General features: G+C 40.3%; 1 protein-coding gene and 1 long non-coding RNA gene across 8 annotated transcripts in view; one reads left to right on the top strand and one right to left on the bottom strand.

Moving 5' to 3' along the window:
* The window catches only part of LOC138849783 (uncharacterized), a 137147-nt gene that overhangs the window by 110161 nt on the left and 4314 nt on the right, over nucleotides 1-22672 (top strand). The window lies entirely within an intron of this gene.
* EPM2A (EPM2A glucan phosphatase, laforin) overlaps nucleotides 3301-22672 on the bottom strand; it is a 133792-nt gene continuing 114420 nt past the window's right edge. For 4 of the 5 annotated variants that reach the window (XM_002714860.5, XM_051855294.2, XM_051855292.2 and 1 more), the window contains one exon: nucleotides 13597-15945. In XM_002714860.5, coding sequence (XP_002714906.3) covers nucleotides 15668-15945 — 278 coding nt within the window. In that variant the 3' untranslated portion in view covers nucleotides 13597-15667. Of the gene's footprint in view, nucleotides 13476-13596; nucleotides 15946-22672 lie in introns of those variants that run through there. The other variant, XM_051855291.2, reaches the window with a different exon arrangement.

Genomic DNA, 22672 nt, shown 5'->3' with positions numbered 1-22672 from the left:
TGCCATCAGATCAGCGTGGTGTGCCGGCCGCAGCGTGCCAGCTGCAGCGGCCATTGGAGGGTGAACCAACGGCAAAGGAAGACCTTTCTCTCTGTCTCTCTCTCTCACTGTCCACTCCGCCTGTCAAAAAGTAAATAAATAAATAATAAATTGCCAGAGCCAAACTGAGCATCCAATTTCCTCGTTGAGCTCTGCAGGTTTTTGGACTCTGCCCCAAAAGGTTGGCTGCCTTGGTAAGTGTGAATCAGTAGTTTTTAATATTCAAGAGAAAGGGGGAAGAAGCTAAAAGTGACATAAATCAGTAATTAGAAGCATAGATTATTAACTTTGGGACCTCAGAAGTCAGACAATGAAAACTTCCACCCACCCATCAGTCCTCTTTCAAACATTTTGGAATGTGGTTTAGCAAATTCAGATTCAAAAATCATTTCAAATCAGGAATGTCACTATCACACAACACAATCTGTTTTTCTACTCTATTTAGAAAGTTTTTTTTTTTTTAAAAAAAGAACTCAAAACCAACCACTCTAACTCCTAATCATGAATATCACTTCTGTATTTTGTGCAGGGTAATTGCCTTGTTTATATATTAATCTTTCCAATACTTAAGGAACATTATTTTTTTCTTTTTTAAAGATTTATTTATTTATTTATTTATTTATTTTAAAGAGTACACAGAGACAAAGGAAGACACACACACATTGTGGGAGCTGGGAGGAGAAGGAGAGACAGAGAGAGAAGAGACCTTCCACTTACAGATTCACTACCCAGATAGGTGCAACAGCCAGGACTGGCCCGGGCTGAAGCCAGGAGCCAGGAGCTTCTTTCAGGTCTCCCACTTGGGTGGCAGGAGTTGGGCCAAATTCCACTACTTTCCCAGGTACATCAGCAGGAAGCTGGATTAAAGTAGAGCAGGCAGGACTCAAACCAGCGCCCATATGTGATGCCAGCATCACAGGCGGTGGCTTTACCAGCCACACCACAGAGACAGCCCCATATTAATTTTTTTATAGGTTTCCTTTTTCTCCAAGATAGAAATCCCATCACTTTGCACATATTTTGATATTTTCATGCACTTAACAAAGTCCATGTAAGGACTAAGTGAGTGAAATTCCTGCACAGTCTTGCACCTGGAAGATAGTAAGCATTTGCACAATCGTCCAAAAGATGAAATTCCTAGTCAAGAAGATCTCTGCGTCTTGTTTTTCTTCAATCTATATATCTGAAGAAACCATAAATGTTCCTTGTAACACTATCTGAATTGTAAATGTCAGTCTTCTTCAAATTTGTTGAGCAGAACTGAATATAATAATTCTCCTGAAAAGCATTAAGAGCAAATGTTTTGTGCAATATTTTCATGATCAGAACTCTGTCTAGTACCTGTTGATTGTGTCTTCTTGTAACAAATCAGCTCATCATTTTGTTACCCTTTTTAACAGCAAAAACAATGACTGGCTGATTTAAATACCCTATGTTGTTTTCATTTGAACTGCTACTAAACCGGGTTTCTTCCTTATCTTTTTTTCCACAAAATATAATATTTCATAACATTTTTATAGTGACCTACAGATAGATTGGCTCACAATCAAAATGTGAATTTATTTCTGTGTCATTAAAAACATTTATTTCTGTGTCATTAAAAAGATAATAAAGGAGTGGATATTTGGCAAAGCTAAGAAACTGCTTGGGACACCTACATCCTATATTGAGTCCTGGATCCTCTGCTTTTTATCCAGCTTCCTATTAATGTGTACCCTGGGACCCAACAGAAGATGGCTCAAGCACTTGGGTCTCTGCCACCAATGTGGGAGACCTAGATTGAGTTCTGGGGTCCTGGCTTCAACTTGGCTCAGTCCCAGGTGTTACAGGGATTTAGGGAGTGAACCAACAGATGGGTGCTCTCTCCCTCTATCTCTCATAAAATAAAATTGAAAACTACATATCAAAGCTCAGGAAATTCTTCTCTTTGACCTGAACAAAACAAACAAGAATGACTACTGAGAGGTAAAATATACTTTATACTGACAACAATATTTATGTGAAAGTAATTCTTGTAGAAAGAGTATTGTAAAACACTTCAAATTAAAACATGTGCTCATTGACATTTTAAAACTACATTGCAAAGAGATGTGTTTTATATCAATTGGTATTCCTCATGTATATTATACCATTTAAATATGTAAATAATAAAACAGATTTTCTTTACAAAATCCCAATTACTTCATAACAATGATTATACAGAAGGCACCTTTACCTAACTGGTTTATACAAATAATAACACAATAACATTCAAAGAGTTCACCTCAATTTTCCAAATATAAGCTTAATGCATTAAAATACCAAAACACTTTTCTGTGGATACAGGAATAGAACTATTTTAGGTGATGAGGGCATAAATTTTTATTACCCTAGAAGAAAATATACTATAAATCAGGGGAAAAATTGAAACTAGGCATTAATACTGTCAATATAATGATCATAGTATCAAACTTACAATTTTCTCTGAAAGAAAGAATACCACTTTTCACACATCTAACATGTATCAGATCACTAGGATTGCTTAATCTTTTAGTTATAGTTTAATTTATGATGTTCTAAAGCCTGTAGCTATTTATGTGTTCAATAAAATGGATGGAGGAAGAGCAGGTGGAAACAATGGTTATTGATCCCATTGATTTTAAGATAAATTATGGAGACAGTATAATAAGCAAACTGTTGATTAGACAGAAGAAGAAGAGAAAACATATTTTTCCATTCGTAAAGTCATTGATCTAGGGGAAGCTTACAATGATGGGCTAAATTCTATTCATCCATGCTTAATCATGACAATGTATTTAGCAATCCTATGAAGCCAAAGGCTTGAGGACAATCTGTTCATTTGAAACAAACCTTCTAAAATTGGTGTCCATGGGGTTGAGACATAAGAAAACTCTATTTTTAGATTCTTCATTTCCAAAAACAATAATATTTTACCCTAAAACGTATGATATTCCAGGAAATTTCAACTTTAATTTTGGCTTTTATACCAAAAGTATTTATAATGTCAGTCTCTATGTGGTCTAAGTGTTTCAACATGGAAAATACTTTGTGTATTTATTTACACCTCTATTTATCCTAAAGGAATTAAATATATGGATCAAATAATATACCAGGATAAAAATAAAGTTGATGGAAGTAAGAACTATGAGGCAAAGGGGTAAAAATATGAGACAGAGCCAGAAGTAAAGTTAGTTCAAGAACCATGCACTCAAAATGTTAATTATTGCTGAGACAAGGAGAACATAATGACTTTTAAGCATCTTAGTTGCACAAAGTATTTTTTATTGTTCAAGAATAACATCTTTATTTCTTAAGAATAACAACTTTATTCCTTGCAGAAAGAAATGTGTTCCATGAGATCACTGGGAGAATGATATATGATGTAACACAACCAACAATATACTTAGTATACATTGTAATCTACTTTATAGGGCTGTTCTTTTTTGAAAGATGTCAGTATTACAAAATGAAGGCAAGCCAAAAGAAGATGAAATAAACATAATTTTCAGCAAAAGAATAGGTAGAAAATGCAAAAATAACATTTGATATGATCAGGGCTTATTTATGTTAACACAATATTTTCTATGACTTAATAACATCAAATACTAGAAACATACACAAATAGACAAATGGTTTTTAAAATATTTTGAGCAGGTGCTGTGGCATAGTACGCTAAGAGCCCACCTTTGGCACCAACATCCCATATAGGTGCTGGTTCCTTTCAGGGTGCTACTCCTCTGATCCAGCTCCCTGCTTATGGTATGGGAAAGCAGTGGAAGATGGTCTAAGTACTTGGGCCCCTGCACCCACATGCAGGAATGGGAAGAAACTCCTGACTTCTGGCTCCAGATCGGCCCAGCTCTGGCCCAGCTCTGGAGTAAACCAGTGAGCAGAGGGAAGACCTTTCTCTCTGTCTCTCCCTCTCTGTCTGTAATTCTGCCACTCAAATGAATAAACCTATAAAAAATATTTTGAACTAAACAAGAAAATTCTATGAAGCCTTTTAATTTCCTTTACTTATTATTTATTTGAAAGGCAGAGACAGAGACAGGAAGACAGAAAAAGAAAGACACAAAGAAACAGAGAGAAATAAAGAAGAAAGATTCTCCATCCACTGGTTTACTCCCCAAATACCTGCAGGATCTAAGCCTGAGCTAGGCCAAAATCGGAAGCCTGGGACTCAGTGTGAGCCTCACATGAGGTATCTGGGATCATAATATCTGATCCATCACCTGCAGTCTCCCAGCATGCACATTAGCAGGAATCGGAGGTAGATCTGAGACCTGAACTCAGGCACTGTGATTTGGCATGCAGGCATCCCAGTGTCTTTTTTTTTTTTTTTTTTTTTTTTTTTTTTTTGACAGGCAGAGTTAGACAGTGAGAGAGAGAGACAGAGAGACAGAGAGAAAGGTCTTCCTTTTTTCCATTGGTTCAACCCCCAAATGGCCACTAGGTGGGCATGTTGCGGCTGGCGCGCTGTGCCCATCTGAAGCCAGAAGCCAGGTGCTTCCTCCTGGTCTCCCATGCGGGTGCAGGGCCCAAGCACTTGGGCCATCCTCCACTGCCTTCCCGGGCCACAGCAGAGAGCTGGACTGGAGGAGGAGCAACTGGGACTAGAACCCCGGGGTGCTGGCGCCACAGGTGGAGGATTAGCCTAGTGAGATGGGGCGCCGGCCTTTTGTTGTTGTTGTTGTTGTTTTCCAAATAGTGTCTTACCTGCTGTGCCAAATACCCATCATGCAAGGAAGCTTTGAAAGTACTTTCACTGAATAAATGAGCCCAATAATTAACTTGCATGAATAAAAAATTCTCATAAAAAGTTATTTTCACATTTTTCTTGGATTTAAATATACAGTACATCTAAGCACAGAATCTGAAAAAAAAAAAAAACTGTTTAGCTTACATATCAGAGAATGTGCAAAATCTCTGTTTACTAAGCATCATTTACAATTCTTATCTAATGAAGTTCAGGGCTATGTACTGGAGTGCAGCAAATTAAGAGGTGTCCTATGAAAATGCCAGAGTGGGGCAACCTTGAAGATTTGTGCAGATTTACACAAGAGAGGAACACTTAAGATCTGAAGAATGAGTAAATGCTGGACAGATATAAATGGGAGAGAAGAGGATTCCAAGACAGGAAGAAGTATAGAAATCAGATTTTGAAAAAGGCATAGAACATTTAAGTAATTCACTGTGGCTGGAGGGTACTTTTTGGGGGGTGCTTTTTGGGACGACAGGGAGACCAAAGAAAGGCATAGTCCAGATTATCCAGGCCTTTACACATTACATGAAGGTTTGCTACTTTTTCCTGAGATCAGTGAGGAGCCACCCAGTGGCTCTAATGAAGAGATAGTATCAAGCTTGCAATAGAAAAGTTTCCCTGGCAGTCATATAAAGAATGGTCTGGAAAGGGGTAAAAGTAGTTAAAGAAAAATACATCAAGGCACCTTAGTAATCCAAATCAGACATCATAAAGAGGAGCAGATCCACTGAACAGATATTTGGAAATGTAATTGAATTTGTTAAGTGGTTGGGGGGAGGTGAGTGGGAAGAAATGGCATAAAGGATGGTCAAGCTTCTGATGTAGACAAGTAGAAGGGAGATATTATCAATGTCTTCCCAACAGAGAAAATATGGAAAGTTTGAAAAAGGAATGGGAACTTCAGTTTGTGGAATATTGAGTTTGGAAGACACCCTGAGAAATGTCCAGAAAAATATTGATGTATGAACCTGGCACTCAGCAAAGAGCTTTACAATGAGGATTGAGATTTGGATGTCATTGATATAGATGACTGAGAAAATTCCAGTTTAAAATGACAAATACACGCCGCGGCTCACTAGGCTAATCCTCTGCCTAGCGGCGCCGGCACACCGGGTTCTAGTCCCGGTCAGGGCGCCGGATTCTGTCCCGGTTGCCCCTCTTCCAGGCCAGCCCTCTGCTGTGGCCAGGGAGTGCAGTGGAGGATGGCCCAGGTGCTTGGGCCCTGCACCCCATGGGGAGACCAGGAAAAGCACCTGGCTCCTGGCTCCTGCTACCGGATCAGCGCGGTGCGCCGGCTGCAGCGTGCAGGCCGCGGCGGCCATTGGAGGGTGAACCAACGGCAAAAAGGAAGACCTTTCTCTCTGTCTCTCTCTCTCTCACTATCCACTCTGCCTGTCAAAAAAAAATAAAATAAAATAAAATAAAATGACAAATACACTATTCCTCTTGATATTTGAATGGAAATTACAATATAAAATCCGAAGATGGAAATCTACCTGCAACAATGAAGAGACAGTTAAGGATTACTAGGAGATAAGATATTTCAGCATGATAGAATGTATTGGGAAGTGTGTTGATGGATGAACTAAAGCAAAACAAATGTGGCTCAGAATCCCTTAAGAGGGCTGGAGTATTGTAGGTGACATGGACAATAGTATGGTCACTGGGATCTTGAGAGTCACTGAATTTAAAATTTTCAGTCATAATGGAAGCTGAGGAAGGCAAGACAGCCAAAAAAATGAAATGAGGTGGTAACAATAGATCTGGAAATAAAACAAAAGGGGAAGCATATCCAAAACAACTCATAATTATACTTGTAATATTGTCATAAAGGCAAGCAGACATAAGTCAATGTCTAAGTTATTTTGTTATAAGAATAAAAGCAAGTTACAAAATCAACACACAAAAATCAGTATCATTTGTATACATAAACAATGGCATGGCTGAGAGAGAACATGTAAGATCAGTCCCATTCACAATAGCTAGAAAAACTTTAAAATACCTTGGGATAAATTTAACCAAACACGTGAAAGAACTCTACAATGAAAATTACAAAACATTAAGGAAAGAAATAGAATAAAACACAAAAAAGAATGGAAAAATCTTGCATGTTAATGGATTGGAAGAATAAATTTCATCCAAATATCCACAAGCAATTAACAGATTCAGTGGGATCCCAATAAAATACCAAAAATGTTCTTCTCAAATCTAAAAAAATGACTCTGAAAGACCCCAAATAGTTAAAGCAATCCAAAAAAATAAAAATAAAGCTGCAGGCAAGAAAATAACAGTTTTCAAGACATATTAAAAGCCAGTTATTAACAAAACAGCTTGGTACTGGCACAAGAATAGACATGTGGAACAATGGACTTGATTAGAGACCCCAGAAATTAATCCATGCATCTACAACCAACTAATCTTTGACAAACAAGCTAAAATCAATCACTGGAAAACAGACAGTCTCTTCAACAAATGGTGTTGGGAAAATTGGATCTCTGCAAGCAGAACTATGAAACAAAACCCATAACTTAAACCATAACATACATAAACCATAACATAGAGAAAAATCAACTCACAGTGGATCAGGGATCTAGACAGAAGACCTGAAATAATCAATGGGAAAACACAGGAGAAACACTGCAAGACATTGGCATAGGCAAAGACTTCTTGGATAAGACCTCAGAAGCACAGGCAATAAAGACAAAAATAGACAAATAGGATTATATCAAGCTAAGAAGCTTCTGCTCAGCAAAGGAAACACTCTAAAGTAAAGTTAGGCAACAGCAGAATGGGAGAAAATATTTCAAACTGTACATCTGATAAAGGAACAATTCCCAGGATATATAAAGGGCTCAAGAAACTCAACAACAACAAAACAAACAATCCAGTTAAGAAATGCCCTAAGGATATGAATAGGCATTTTTTTCAAATGATGAAATACAAACGGCCAACAGACACATGAAAAGATGCTCAGGCTCACTAGCCATCAGGGAAATGCCACTAATAAGCACAATGAGGTCTCACCTCACCCCAGTTAGAATGGCTATCAAAAATCCAAAAAGTAAAGCTAGTGAGGATATGGGGAAAATGTACCTGAATACACTGTTGGTGAGAGTGTAAAGTAGTACAACCATTATGGAGGCAGTATGGAGATTCTGCAGAAATGTGAAAATAGACCTACTATATGACCCAGCCTTCCCAGTACTGGAAATTTATCTAAAGGAAATGAAATCAGCAAATGAGAGTTATCTGTATATCCATATCTATAGCAGCTCAACTGACAATGGCTAAGATATGAAATCAACCCAAATATCCATCAATTGAGGACTATATAAAGAAATTGTAATATATATGCATGATGGAATTCTACTCAGCCATTAAAAAAAGAATGAAATCCTCTCTTTCACAACAAAATGAATGCAAGTGGAGACCACTATGCTTAGTGAAATAAGTCAGTGCCAAAAAGACAAATATATTTTCCATGTTTTGTCATAATTAATATATGAAGAACAAAAGTTATAATGTATATGAGTGAAATTGACATCCTGGGATTTGAATATTGTCTATAGCCCTTAGTCAATGCTCCGAAGTAACAGTGAGTTTTACTTATTACTTGTTGAATTCTTTATTTAATGGAGGTTTAAGCTTGTGATTATAAAGTAAATTGAAAGAATGTCAATGTGAAGATTAACATATATACATATAAGCATATGTATAGTATATATAGTATAATATATATAGTGTATATATTAGTATACTATATAAACACCTATATATGAAATGAAGGATGAAGAAGGGTTGGAGTGAGAGAAGTCTTGTGGGAACTATCATTATGTTCTTAAAACTGTATGTATGAATACATTAAAAGTGTTCCTTTTATATGTTTTTTTTTTTAATTAAAAAGAATTAAAGAAAAGAAACAGAAAAGCAAAACAATTTTTTGAAATAAAAACTAAATTTGGGGCCAGCGCCTTGGTGCAGTAAGTTAATCCTCTGCCTGAGGTACTGACATCCCATATGGGTGCTGGTTCAAGTCCTGGCCTCCTGTCTCTCTGCTATTGCTTGGGAAAGCCGTACAAGATGGCTCAAGTCCTTGGGCACCGGCACCCATGTAGGAGACCAGGAAGAAGGACATGGCTCCTGGCTTCAGATTGGCACAGCTCCGGCCATTGCAGCCATCTGGGGAGTGAACCTCTCACTGTCTGTTACTCTACCTCTCAAATAAATAAATAAAATCTTTAAAAAAAATAAAAACTAAATGAGTACAAATAGTAATCACCCACCATTTTGATAATAGTTCATTGTGGTTTTAATTTGTATTTCCCTGATGATAGGAGCTATTGAGCACCTCTTCCTATACCTACTGACTATTTCTATGTCATCTATATAAGTACTTTGCACATTTTTAAGTTTGTTATTTGGTTTTCACTTTTGACTTGAGTTCCTTATATCTTTTGGATATTAATCCGTTATTAGACATATGGTTTGCAAATACTTCTCCAATTCTGTAGGTTGCCTTTCCATTTTGGTGAATTTTCCATTACTGTGCAGAAACTAGTTTGATGTAATCTCACTTGTTTATTGTTACTTTTGTTGTCTGCATTTTTGGTGTCACATCCAAAAATGTCATAGCCGACACCAATGCCAAGGAACTTTTTCCCTTAGGTTCACTTCAGTTTTCAGGTCTTATGTTTAAGTCTTGAATCCAATTTGAATTTATTTTTGATGACACCAATATTTTTTCACTGGGTTTTAAATATTCCTTTCAATAATACTGCTGATTTACCTGATATAATTACAGTACAGGAATCCATCATTGTATTTGATTGGTTCATATTTTCTGTCTATATTTGACAATCTTTCAGTAGTACTCATTTACAAACTAAACAAGAGTAAATGGAAAATCATCCCATTCTTGCCTCTTCCTTCAAATGTCCATTCCTCTTTAATTCACTTCAATTTTTTTTGTTCTGTTTTTCATTCTCCATAGTGTTCAGATAGCTGATTTCAATAGTGTCATGGGTTGAATTATGCCCCCCCACACAAATTCATATGTTGAATTCGTAGCCTCCATTATTTTAGAATATGCCCTTATTTGAAATTACTGCAATTACAGATACAATTAGTTAGCAAGGAGTCATACTAGAGTAGAATGGGATCTGACCCAAAGTGACTGGTGCCCTTACAAATAGAGGAAATTGGGACACAGAGTCCTACACATAAAGGATGTCACATGAAGAGGAAAGAAAGAACAGTGTGATGCCCTACAAGCCAAGTTTGATGGCAAACTACCAGAAAATAGGAAAATGCCTTGGAAGAGATTCTTTCTCACAGTCCTCAGTGGAAACTAACTCTGCTTATGCTCTGATCTTGAATTTTAAGTCTCCAGAACTATGAGAGATTGAATCATCATTGTCTAAGGCACCCATTCTATGAAACATTATCAAAGCTTCCATCAAAAACTACTGCAACAAGTTCTTCAAAAAGTTCATGGAAATAGAATTAAGAGCAAAAATTCCCTTGAAATTCATGTGCAGAGCTCTTCTAAAAGTTCATGTAAAATACATATTAAGACAAAAGCACCAGTAAATTTCAAAAGCAGTTTGCATCAAAATAGACCTACGGCTTAATTATATTTCCCCATGAAGTTTTTGAAGTACTGTCATAATGTGATGTGGCTAGAGCTAACAAAGTGCATTTGATTCACAGCTGACTCCACCAAATCAGGAGGGAAACTTTTGGTTTTCTATAGAATGAATTTATATTCTCTCTATAACCATATTTTTATCTGTAAAATAGGGATAATATTTCATAGCATTGTAAAGCACTTAGAAAACAACATTGCAGGGCCAGTGCTGTGACATAGCAGGTATAGCCACCACCTGCAGTGCCAGCATCCCATATGGGTGCTGGTTGGAGTCCTGGCTTCTCTACTTCTCATCCAGCTCTCTGCTATGATCTGGGAAGGCAGTGGAAGATGGCCCAAGTCCTTGGGTCCCTGCTCCTGGCTTCAGATCAGTGCAGCTCCAGAAATTGTGGACATCTAGGGGAGTAAACCAGCAGATGGATGACCTCTCTTTCTCTGCTTCTGCCTCTCTGTAACTCTGCCTTTCAAATAAATAAATAAATAAATCTTTAAAAAAGGAAAAAAGAAGCAAACACCTGCAACATCATATTTTTGTACAAACTCTGTTGCAGTCACTCTTTGGTATATCATCAAACAAAACAGATACAAATGTTTACCTTTGAGATTTATATTGTAGTGAGTTACAAGATGCCTATAATAAAGTGAACTAGTAATTTACATTGTATGTCTGTCAACAAGTCCACTGAAGAAAAGTAAAGCAGAGATTGTGGACAGATAAGGCCAGGATTGGCAATTTTAATAGTTATCCAGAGAGGCATTACTGAGGGAGGTATTGAGGCAAGCCATCTGCACACCTGGTCAAAGAGCATTCCAGGTATACAGAACAGCAAGCGCAAAGGCCCTGAGGCTGGAATCTGCCCAGTATATTCAAAGAACAGCAGGGTAGGCAGTGTAACTAGAGCAGAGTGGATGAGGTGGAAGGCAGCAGTAAATGATTCAGAGGGTTACAAAGGACCACATTGTGTACGTCCTTGAAAGGCTTTGACCTGCACCGAAGTGACCTGTAAAGTTATTGTAGATGTTGAGCACAGAAGTGAAATGTTCTGAGGCATATTTTCATAGGATTACCCTGGCCACTGTGTCATAGCTTGATAATTGTAGGGGTTAAGAGAGAGAGAGAATAGAGGCAGGGAGACCAGGTAGGAGATCATTTCTGAAATCTGTTTTGAGATCATGCTGGCTCTGACCAGGTTGGCTGTTGAAGGAGGTGAAGCATGGAGACTACAGGTAATCCTTGACATATTTTCCTGATGGGTCAAACCTGACATTTGAAAGGCAGAGAAGCATCAAGGATGACTCTGAGGTTAGGATGCACTATGGTTTGAGTGTATCTCCCAAAAGTTCATCAGTTAGAACTTTGATTTGTCAATGTGGTGGAGGAGCTCCTTTATAAATCCCGTAACACTTCATTCAACAAAGTGGTAGCTGTTGAGACTCTGTCAATAGATAAATGTTGATGGATTAAATGTACTCTTTCCTTCACCCCAAAACCTTGTCCTCATTTTGATTTGACATCAGGGACAGCGACCAAGCTTTCAGCAACATTTTTGCATTAACCAACTGGTGAAGTCTGTTGGAATAATGGTTTAGGGATGGAAAGAACAGAGTTGTTACTGTTGTTCTTTCTCTTACTTTATTATCATTATTATTGTTCAAATGGAAGTAACATCATCTATCCTTCCCCTTTATCCATATTCCTGTCTTCTAACAGATTCTCTTTTTAAAGACTTCCTTTATTTGAAAGGCAGAGTTACAGAGAAATAGAGAGAGAGACAGTGAGACAGAGAGATCTCCCATCCGCTGGTTCATAGAGAGACAGTGAGACAGAGATATCTCCCATCCGCTGGTTCATTCCCCAGATGGCCGCAATGGGCAGGGCTGAGCCAGACCAAAGCCAGAAACCAGAAGCTTCTACCAGATCTCCCATGTGGGTTCAGCAACCCAAGCACTTGGGCTATCTTCCACTGATTTCTCAGGCACATTAACAGGGAGCTGGATTGGAAGTAGAGCAGCAGGAATTAGAACTGTCATTCATATGGAATGCCAGTGTCTCAGGGAGCAGCCCAATCCACTAGGCAACAATGTTGGCCCCTCTCCTTTTCCTAGCAGATAATAAGCAATTGCGCAGCCATCCCATGATTTGATAACAAACTACACCTAGCTGACCCTTTTTCCTGCTGTAATATAAGCAGAGAAGAGAAGGAGGTGGATACTTAGCATGCCTCACTATCCTGGGCACCTGCCCTGACCTCCCACAATGCCCCCACTTTAAACTGCATTTTCTTCTTTTGTAAATGTCACTATTCTTTGTTATTTCTCATCTTAGCCAGTTTTCTTGTACTTACTCCAATTTCCATTAAACCTCCCACCAACTCTTCCCCACTAACAATATCTGCTCTCATTTTTGTGATTTCTACAATTTTTCAACACCAGAGTCTATCTTCCTGCCTTATCCAGAGTTTTCCTCCTTGCTATAGGAAAAAGTCATATGACATCTCTGGGTCTGGAATGAGGTGACATGATCTCTAAAGATACTTTCAGCTTTACTTCTGATCTAAGTGACTATATTTAGCTATTCAGTGGTTTTTCATGTGTGGCAAGTCTTCATTTTCTACCTAAGTTGCTTTCAAATCTATCATTTCCAAGGTCCTGAATACATTGTTTCATTATTATTTCTTAGGTCAAGCTAAATACTTAATGTTTGTCATAGACATTATGTGTTTTTTTTAAAGACTGTACCTAACATCAGCACAGAAAATAATGGAAGGAACATATTTTAAATTTAAGAAAATCCACCCCTTTTGCACATTTCTTTACCATGATTTAAGACTTAGGGTTTTCCTTGAGAAAGCCGTGTTTGAAAAGTTTTGTTAATGCTAATGACAAGTAGCGAAAGCTGAGACAGCTTTGCGCTTTCATTGTCTCAGGCACACTCTTCAAGTTTCCATCTTCATGTCTTCATTGTGGTGTCTTCCCCTTTGACCTGCTTTTTCATGTAATTGCCAATTTTCATTGATTAATGAGAACCTAAGGGTGACAGGAGAAAACAATCCAGCTCAACTGACTGTCCCCTTTACCTACAAATAAATGCAGTGGTTTTTTATTTCTGGATTTCAGACTAAGCTGATAACACTGAAAAATCCAAAAATGTCTTTTAAAATTTTTTATTCAGCAAAGATTCCAATCGATTTTTGAAACATATTAGACATTTCACTCACTGAGGACAAGAGAAGTAATTCCAAAACACAAAACATTCTTAACAGTCTTAAACTGTTTTTTGTTTTTCATAGCAAAAGGATAGAAAGGGAATAATCTACTCAAAAAGATGTTTCTATAATAGAAATTATGCATCTAGATTGGTTAGATGTTAAAGAAACTCTCACACACATACATATATAATTATTTTAAAATATTCCAACCATACAATTAAATTTTACATAACACATTATGGCTATAAATGGGTTCTTGAATACAATAGCTATTTCTAGCTATTATTAGCAATGGAGCTAGATGTCACATTATTCGATGCTGGCTTATAAATTTAGCTTTGTAAAAGTTCAGGAGACATGAATCCTGCCTGGCCACCTCTGCCCAGAAGACATGTTATCTTGCCTGAGTGCCACAATAATGAGACATCTCCCTCTCCTTTGAGCGCAACCGGAACTTACCTTGTACCCTTCTAATTTCTGATGCCTCCTGTGAGAGTCTCCCCTATCAATCATTCTATATTTTGGGGAGAAAATGAGGAGCCAAAATAAATAAATAAGCATTATAGTGTAATGGAGAAAAAAAAAAAACTATGATCCTTGATTCTAACAAATCTAGCCTTATCTCATTTCATTTATTTGTTTACCATGTGACAGTGGACAGTTGCTTTAACATCTCTGAGCCTTAGTTCTTCTATGCAGCAGAGATGGTGACAGCTCTTTCACAGGGTACCATGAAGATCAACGTGGTTAAGATCACAAAGATTGTAAAGCACCTAGCACACAGAGGCACTTGACTAAAAGATATTTTCCCTTCCTCTATTCTAGCATAGCTTTCGCAGTCCAATCCCGCATGACAGTTGGTTGAACACAGGTCTGTTAGAAGGCTACACGCTTTTGAAGGCAAAGTTTTGCTCACCTTGGTACTTTCTGCACAATTTAAGGTAGCAAATCTCGTATTCTGGAGGCACAGGAAGTGCATATTGAGGACTGAACCAGGATCAGTTCTGGGTTGTGGATTTGGGGCTCTCTCCTCTCAAGAGCTATGGCTCAGGCCACATTGGCTGAGACAGTACACTGTATTTTAAATCAGGTTGCACAAAATGCAACTACTTTCGTAAATTTGTTGGCAACTGGTCAGAACACTGTACCACTTTTCCATATTTCACTATTGAAACTGCTGTCGGAGCATCAGCCTTATCTGAAGAGGCAAAGCTGAATTCACTACACCATGGTGGAGAAACAACACGTTATTCTGGAAACAGCAGAATCAAGAAATATAGGTCATCCCTGACTAGCAGGAGACTTTCAGCAAGCACTCATGCTCACTAAGCCTCAAATGGGAACAAATAGAGAGTGAGGGATATTTTGATTGAAAGCTCTTGGGTGGATAAGGAAAGTGATGCCCTGGACCAGACTTTGACCACTGCAAGGCAGCGTGCAGATACAAAGTCTAGAAAGCCATTCACTTTTAGTCACGTTGAGCTCTTCCTTTGTCACAGTCCAAATTTTTACTGTGATTCCCTGTTCTGGCAACTGACTGACTCTGATGTTTATAAATTTAGTTCAACTCAGCAGGAAAGCACTGTGGGTATGCGTGTGTGTGTGTGAGTCCATGTACCTCTCTGTTTTTTCCTCTTTATGTCAAGGGGCTATGATACAACAGGTACATGCTCTCATGAATCCACAGTGCTTTGTACAGCACATGCAGAGTAAAGCACAGGGTTTTTCTATCTGTTTGCAGCAGGACCTGCACCTATTCCCTTCCTATCTGATGCACAGAACAGCACTGCACAACCAGCTGTTTTTGGCTTTGGCTAATGTGTCATAACTTCTTAGGCAAAATATTTCGAGGACACAGCCCAACCTAAACAATAGAAAATTATCCCCTGGATGAACCGGAGCAGCCTAAGAGACAAGTTCTCATCCACAGTCCTTTCCATTCAGGTAGAATCTTTGTTTCTAGATCATTTGAATTAAGGAAATTGAGAGGAAGAGGAGGCAAGTGGGCTGCTACAGACTGCATGTAGAAGATCGAACCTTCCCAAACTTCTGGAAGAAATCGTCTTGTGCGCGGGCCAAGGCATCCTCATCAATGTACACAGCTGGCCTCTTGGCCATGAGGAAGTACTGCACCTTCCTGAGACTCCAGCCCATCACATATTGGAGCCAGCCACACACGGCGGCAGTGGAGCGGCCCACTCCAGCGTTGCAGTGGACATACACGGTGTGTCCGTTCTCCAGAAGGGCATGAAGGAGACAGACGGCTTGTGGCAGCATCTGTACTCGGCCTAGGATGGAGAAAGCACAGCACAAACAGGTGAATAAGGAAACTGCCCCCGTGGCTGCCAGTTTCTTTGCCAGTGCATGGAGAAATCCCAGACCCACTCACAGGGTGAGCCCAGGACATGAACATTTGCTCCATCCTTTGTTTTGAAGGAAAACATGAGACGATCTGAGAGGCAATGGCTGTGCTCTGAACCTTCCCCAGAGATGGCTGCTCCTTTGAGTGACTTTGCTACTGATGCAAATTTTCCTCCAAAGAAATGTCAATACCACCTATCATCAGAAGACTGGATGCTTACAACTGTCCCAAGGGCTTGCAGAGATTGGGCAGAGATTGAGGTAATGTTATAGAAAACTTGTCAGGTCCTGTCACCTGAATTTCATTTAATCTGAAAAACCTTCAAAAAACAAAACAAAACAAAAAATAGTAAAACACACACACAAAAAAGGGATCAGTCTTGGTCACTGGTTAGACAAATGAAACTTGAAGTTTAATATGTTAATTTTAAAAAGTTAAAATTCAGTCCAATGGGATGGTTGACTACATGTGGGCTAACTGATCATTCATTTATCCTGTCATTATGCAATGAGTACTAACTATGACTGAATCTCTAAGTTATTGGTTAATTATGATTATGGTCATGACAGCTTCATGACTGTTATTTTGATTATTATTCAAATGCTTTCCCATCCCACAGAGGGGGTGTGCCATGCCCTGCTGAGTGTTGACAGAACCAGGTCCTCTTCCTCCAGCAGACCAGAGGAGCCCCCCCCCACCCCCGCCAGTGATCTCTTTGTATTTCAGGTTCCCTGGAATTCTTCAGCTCCCAGGCTCTCGGTACTGAGATAGCTCAGGAGTTGGGGGTTTTGGTGTCTGGTGGGAACCAGAGTAAACTGCTGCAAAAGGAAAGAAGGAAAATCCACAGTCCTGCATTACAATCGCATGCCTATGAGGAGCCCACTCTGCCCTGCCCAACACCCTGTCAACAGTCCTACAGGGACACAGGGCCCCCCAAGTTTCCCCCAAGGACCCCACAGAAGGGCCCTCTTTGCCTTTATGTTACCATCCTAGCTAGATGACTGAAAGGACAGGAAAAGCTGTCCCCGTGTGAGCTCAACTGTGAATTTTCACTGAGACCCACAATTCTCACATGTGAATCATTCGAGTAAGTCTAGACCTCCCTCCTCAGGCATTCTCTCTTAAAATGCAAGTGCCCCTGCAGGGGCCAACACACATTGAGATTGGGCATCAACACCTTAGAAGAACATAGTTCACTGCAGACCCTGTGGTGGCTTGAAGGCCATCTCAATCATTGTCTACCCGGCTCCCCATGCTCTCAGAGAAGAGTTAGAATAATATTCTACTCTTGCTCTCAGGCTCTGTTCATCCTTCTAACAAGAGATCTAAAGCTACAGACAGGGCATACCTGGTGGCTCCTGAGCCCCATCACTCTCTAGTTCCTGCTGCCTTACTCATGCTTCCTGCTTGGTCTCTGAGGTTATCTGAGTCAAAGACACAGCAGCTCCTATTTATTTTGACTTCTCATAGTCCAAACAGAGCCAGGAAATCTAACTCACCTGAATCCCCATGTCTGGTCACCAGGTTCTCTGACATTACGGTGAGGGGGCCTGCCGCATCAATCCTTGATGTTGTCGTAGAGACACTAAAATATCTCTGGAGCAGCAACAAGGTGTGGACCTGAGACATGCCAATGAGGTAGCCATGGCCAGTCTTGAGAACAGCACTGTGTGTTCAGTCCACCCTTTGAGCCGGGGAGCAGCGGAGGCAAAACCTCCAAGGAATTCTTTCTTTATGCTGCTGAGGAGGCTGAAGCCTACCCAGCTGCACCACATTTATTCTGTGGCGGGGCTATGAGCAGTTTATTCCAAGAATGCTGAGTGGAAAAGACCCCACTGATAGCTCTGAGAAGGGTGGGTTCTTGCTACCTCCACCACAACTGGGATCACCTGACAAGTTCCATACGATGGTTGACACCTGATACTGTACACCTTGGCAGAAACTAATGAAGAATATGCAATGTGGGGTTTGGCCACATGCTCAACATATGAATGGAATGCAGTGGCCATTGCAGCAGGAACTGCTGGATTCATCATCTTGGCCCAGGTGCTCAACCAGCCCAGCGTAAGTGTATCCAGGCTGCCAAACACAGCTAAGACAGGTCACGATCCCTTTTCCAGACCTGCTCTCCAGACAGAGGTGTCCCAATGACACATCAAACAATGCAGTCCCTTCCCTTTTCATTTTTATCTGTAAAAGACTCTGAAGGCGTCATATACACATTCTAGAAGTTAAAAAGGCATAGGTGTTAGCTTGAGGTTTTCTGATCAACGATCTCACATCCTTCTGCCAGGCATTTGTCAGTGGCCACAGGGAGCACCAAAGATTCCCAGCTACACATGAGTTTGACTCATCAGAATGCAGTCACCTATGAGTGGTCTTCTCCCAGGACACGTAATATAAAGGGGCACCAGAGAAGTAGTCAGATCAGGGTGTCCACCTGTCTTGCCTGGCCTCAGCTGGAGCCTTTGGTTTTTCTGAACTCTAGTGACTACAAATCACCCTGCGTTGATTAATGGCAGATAACATTTACTGAGCCCTTTCCATCTGTCAAGGATTGGTCTACGCATTTTGCACAAAATAAGTCATTTTTCAGCCACCTCTTACCTATGAGGTCAGTGACATTGTTGTCCTCAGTGTACATATGAAGGAACTGAGGCAGAGAGATGTATCCAGTGTTGTTCTCTAAGTGGCCACTGCAATCCAGCCTGTTGGACTCCAAAGTCCTTGGTTTTAACTGCTCCATTATGGTCCTTCCCTAACCAGCCTGATCAATGGCCCTTTCCGCACCTTTCTTGTCAGTCTGAATTCTCAGCTAATCCTCTATATCCCACTTTCCTGGTTGTGCTGTGCCCCTTGTGAGAGTGCTACCTCCTTGAGGTTTACACCTATGCCTCTACACTCGATTAGCTCCCTGTAACAGTAGCCCATCTCCCTCTGCTCTAAACCCCATACCAGGAAGGATAAGCTGAAAGGTAACCCCCCAATGAATGAAAAGAGGGTCTCTAAGACCACATTTCCTATCCAATAGAGCCAGTTCAACTAGAGTAGCTGATTTTTATCTTTCCTATTGATAGGCTTTAAATAGAATGTAATTTGATTCCAAAAATTCCATCCTTAAAAACAGTAAAACCAAGTCCAGCACTGTGATGTGGCGAGTAAAGCCACTGCCTGCAGTGCCAGCATCCCATATGGGCACCGGTTTGAGACCCAGCTGCTCCACTTCCAATCCAGATCTCTGCTATGGCCTGGGAAAGCAGTAGCTGATGGCCCAAGTGCTTGGAGCCCTGCACCCACATGGGAAACCTGGAAGAATCTCCTGGCTCCTGGCTTCGGATCAGCCCAACTCCAGCTTTTGCAGCCATTTGGGGAACGAACTAGCAGACGGAAGACCCTTCCCTCTCTCTCTGCCTCTCTGTAACTCTGCCTTTCAGATAAATAAATAAATCTTTAAAAAATAATATATAAAAAAGTAAAATCTCAGGATGAGACAGAAACCCAGATCTTTTAATCATGAAAAATATTCCAAATTTTAAATTGCTGGCAACTAAGTTAAAACATGTAAACCCCCCATACAGGTCAAACAAAACACTCTAAAGTCTGTGGTTCTTATTTTGAAATTTAAAACAGGCCCTGGGTCTCAGTTGCTCAATAAGCATTCATTAAATGCAGGAATGAAAACAAAACAGAGGCAGGTGTTGTGGGGCAGTATGTTAAGCCCACACTTGGGATGCCCATTTATATTACTGGAGTGCCAGTTCAAGCCCTAGCTCTTCTGTTTCCAATCTAGCCTCCTGCCAGTACACCTAGGAAAGCAGCAGATGATACCTCTAGTGACTTGAGTACCTACCCAGGGAGACCTGGTAGAATTCCAGGCTCATGACTTCAGTCCTTCCTAACTGCAAATGTTAGTGCATTGGAGGAGTGATCCAGCAAATGGAAGACCTCTCACTCTCCTTCTTTCCTCACTCCTTCTATGTTCTTCTCCCTCTCCCTCCTGCTCTCCATCTGTCACTCTGCCTTTCAAACAAATACATAAATCTTTAAAAACAAAGAAAAAAAAACACCAACAACAAAAGTCAATAATGTCTATTGGACTTGAGACACTACTAGCTCCCACTTGCCTAACTTGTGGTCCATCCCTGCTTTAGATTAATCTAACACTAGAATGATTAAAACCACTCTGCAAATCACCACTGAGTAAGCCAAAGTGGTAAGAGATGGAGGAAAAGAGTGTTTGTCAGGTACATGGGGACAGCCTGAAGGTTCAAAAGGCCTGAAAGCTATGCTTTGTGTAAAGTTTGACCCTAAAAGAAATAACTCAAGGCACAATTTTCAATCTCTCTCTAATCTTTCTGTCTCTCGCTCTCTCACTCTGTCATGCTTTCTCTGTCTCTGTCTCTCTCTCACACACACACACACACACACACACAAACACACACACACACATCTTTCTTATTTCAGGGGCATATATAAAGCTGAATATATTAACATTTTATTTGTGCATATCTTATTTTCCATCTTTGGAGTGTTAAGATAGACAAGGTCAATTTAATCCGTAATGCAGCCTCAACTTTGTGATACTGAAAGCCATTTCACACTAATTATCTTACTCTACTGTTCCAAGCTGCAAGGTACAAAGTACTTTCCCCATTTTCCCAGTGCAGGAACTAGCCTTCCCGTACCACAGTTACCAATGGTTACAAAGTTCAAGTCCAGGTGTTCCAGCTCTACCATCAGTGACTTTGTAGATGGTGGGGCTAAGTTCAGTCTGTCAGAGAGGTCAACATTCAATCTGAATAATTTCTATGCCAAGGAAATTTTAACAAGATTTGTTTTGTTCTGTTTAGCTGAGTGCTGGATTTGGGTGATCCTTATCTCCCAGGTCAAAGACACAAACCAAAAATTTTGAAGAAAAGGTGAAAAAGAAATCTCAGCCACCTCATCTGCATATGACACAGTGTACAGGAGTAAGGATCGATAGCATGATCGACTAGAACAGGCCTGTAACAACCAGTCGTGACAGTCAAGCCTACAGACTGTCTTCCTCTCCCGATGTTATCCAACAGCATTATGCAGCAGCTCACAACACTTTCAATGGATTTTTCTCTGGAGTTCTAAAACTATTCAGCTGAATTAATCCATACTTCCTCGTGATAATACTGTGAGCCACACAGATTGATCTGTTGGTGAGAAGGTCCTACACTCCCCCCCACCACCGCTCGCTAACGATTAACTCTTTGGCTACTGCCACAGCTTAGGCTGCACCAAAGAAAAGCTTTCTTTAACCAGAGAGTCTGATGTTTCTCAACTTCCATTGCTGTCGTCAGCTTTTATAGCCCGCTATCTGAGCTGCAGTTCCTGTTGCCATCGGAGATGTGTCATTGCTACACTACACTAAACAGCAGCAACTGGGATCTGGTGACCCAGTGACACCTCCCCCAAGAAGAAAAGGTTTAACTCAGCTACAATGGACCTTCGGGTGGGGGCACACTATTTCTGTAGGCTTCTGCAGACCCCTAAACTTTCAAGCACATTGCCTGTCAGTCAGCAGAACCTTCAGGTAATCAGTGCCTGGGAGGGAACGGGAAGCACAGCATAGCACAGTTAGTAGCTCAACTTCTCCCAGCCTCATCTCCCATAATAACTGCTATCAGATCAGAGTCAAAGAAGCTAAAGTCAAAACACCCTCTGGAAGCTACAATCATGGAATCCTAACTCTCTTGAAACTAGAGAAACAAGCTGGACATGGTAAATATAACTTAAGTTCAACGAGTGGTCTTCAGGGCAAAACTTTTTTTTTCTTCCTTGGAAAAAATGACAGGACTCTAAAGGGGAAATTAAACTTCCTTGGATCAGGTTAGAGAAGAGTTAGTAAATTACTACTCCTGCTTTCAGAACCAAAAACTATGCCCCATCCACCATGACAGTTCATTCAGACAAAGACTAGAAGGACTACCTGAGATGTTATATGGGGCCAAGGCTGCCTCTGCACAGGTTCCCTGTGATACTCAAGGTCATCCATTGTGGGAACCATTGCTCTCTGAGAGAGAAACCACCTTCCCTGAAATTCATGACTTTGTGTAACTTGAGTTGATCATGAACCTGAGTTCCTGAGACCCTGTGGGTCTCTGCATCTGCAACACCCTGCATCTGGCTGCCAGCTGGGAGATCTATGCCATGCCACTCCATACTCTGGTCTCCTGAATAGGTTACTTAACTGTTTATACCTCAGTCTTTCTCTGCAAAATGAAGATAACAACAATATATGTCTGGAGTCTTGTTAAGAGAATTAAATAAGTTAATGACTGTAAATTGCTGAGCAGAGTGTTTGATGCACACTGTGTGTTTGGGCAAAAGAGCTGATGTTAGACCTGCTTCCTGCTAGGCACTCCTGTCTTCCTTCTTTCCCCCAGACCAGCAGGTTGCACACTCCCTCAGCCAGTGCCATTTCCACAGCTCTCTGCTGCCCCCTGCTGATGAAGGATTGATACTATTGGTGTAACTTGCTTCTTTGCTTAGGTAGCTTTGTTTTTGTTTTTGTTTTTGTTTTTGATAAGCACCCTGTTCTAAAACAGGTGGAATTATGCACCATTCCTTTAAGATCTCACATCTCTGTGCCTTGGCCAGTGCTACTTCTTCCATCCCAAATG

Source organism: Oryctolagus cuniculus, chromosome 5, assembly GCF_964237555.1.
Source record: "Oryctolagus cuniculus chromosome 5, mOryCun1.1, whole genome shotgun sequence".
Taxonomy (NCBI): Eukaryota; Metazoa; Chordata; class Mammalia; order Lagomorpha; family Leporidae; genus Oryctolagus; species Oryctolagus cuniculus.
This window is presented reverse-complemented; position numbering and strand designations above follow the sequence as displayed.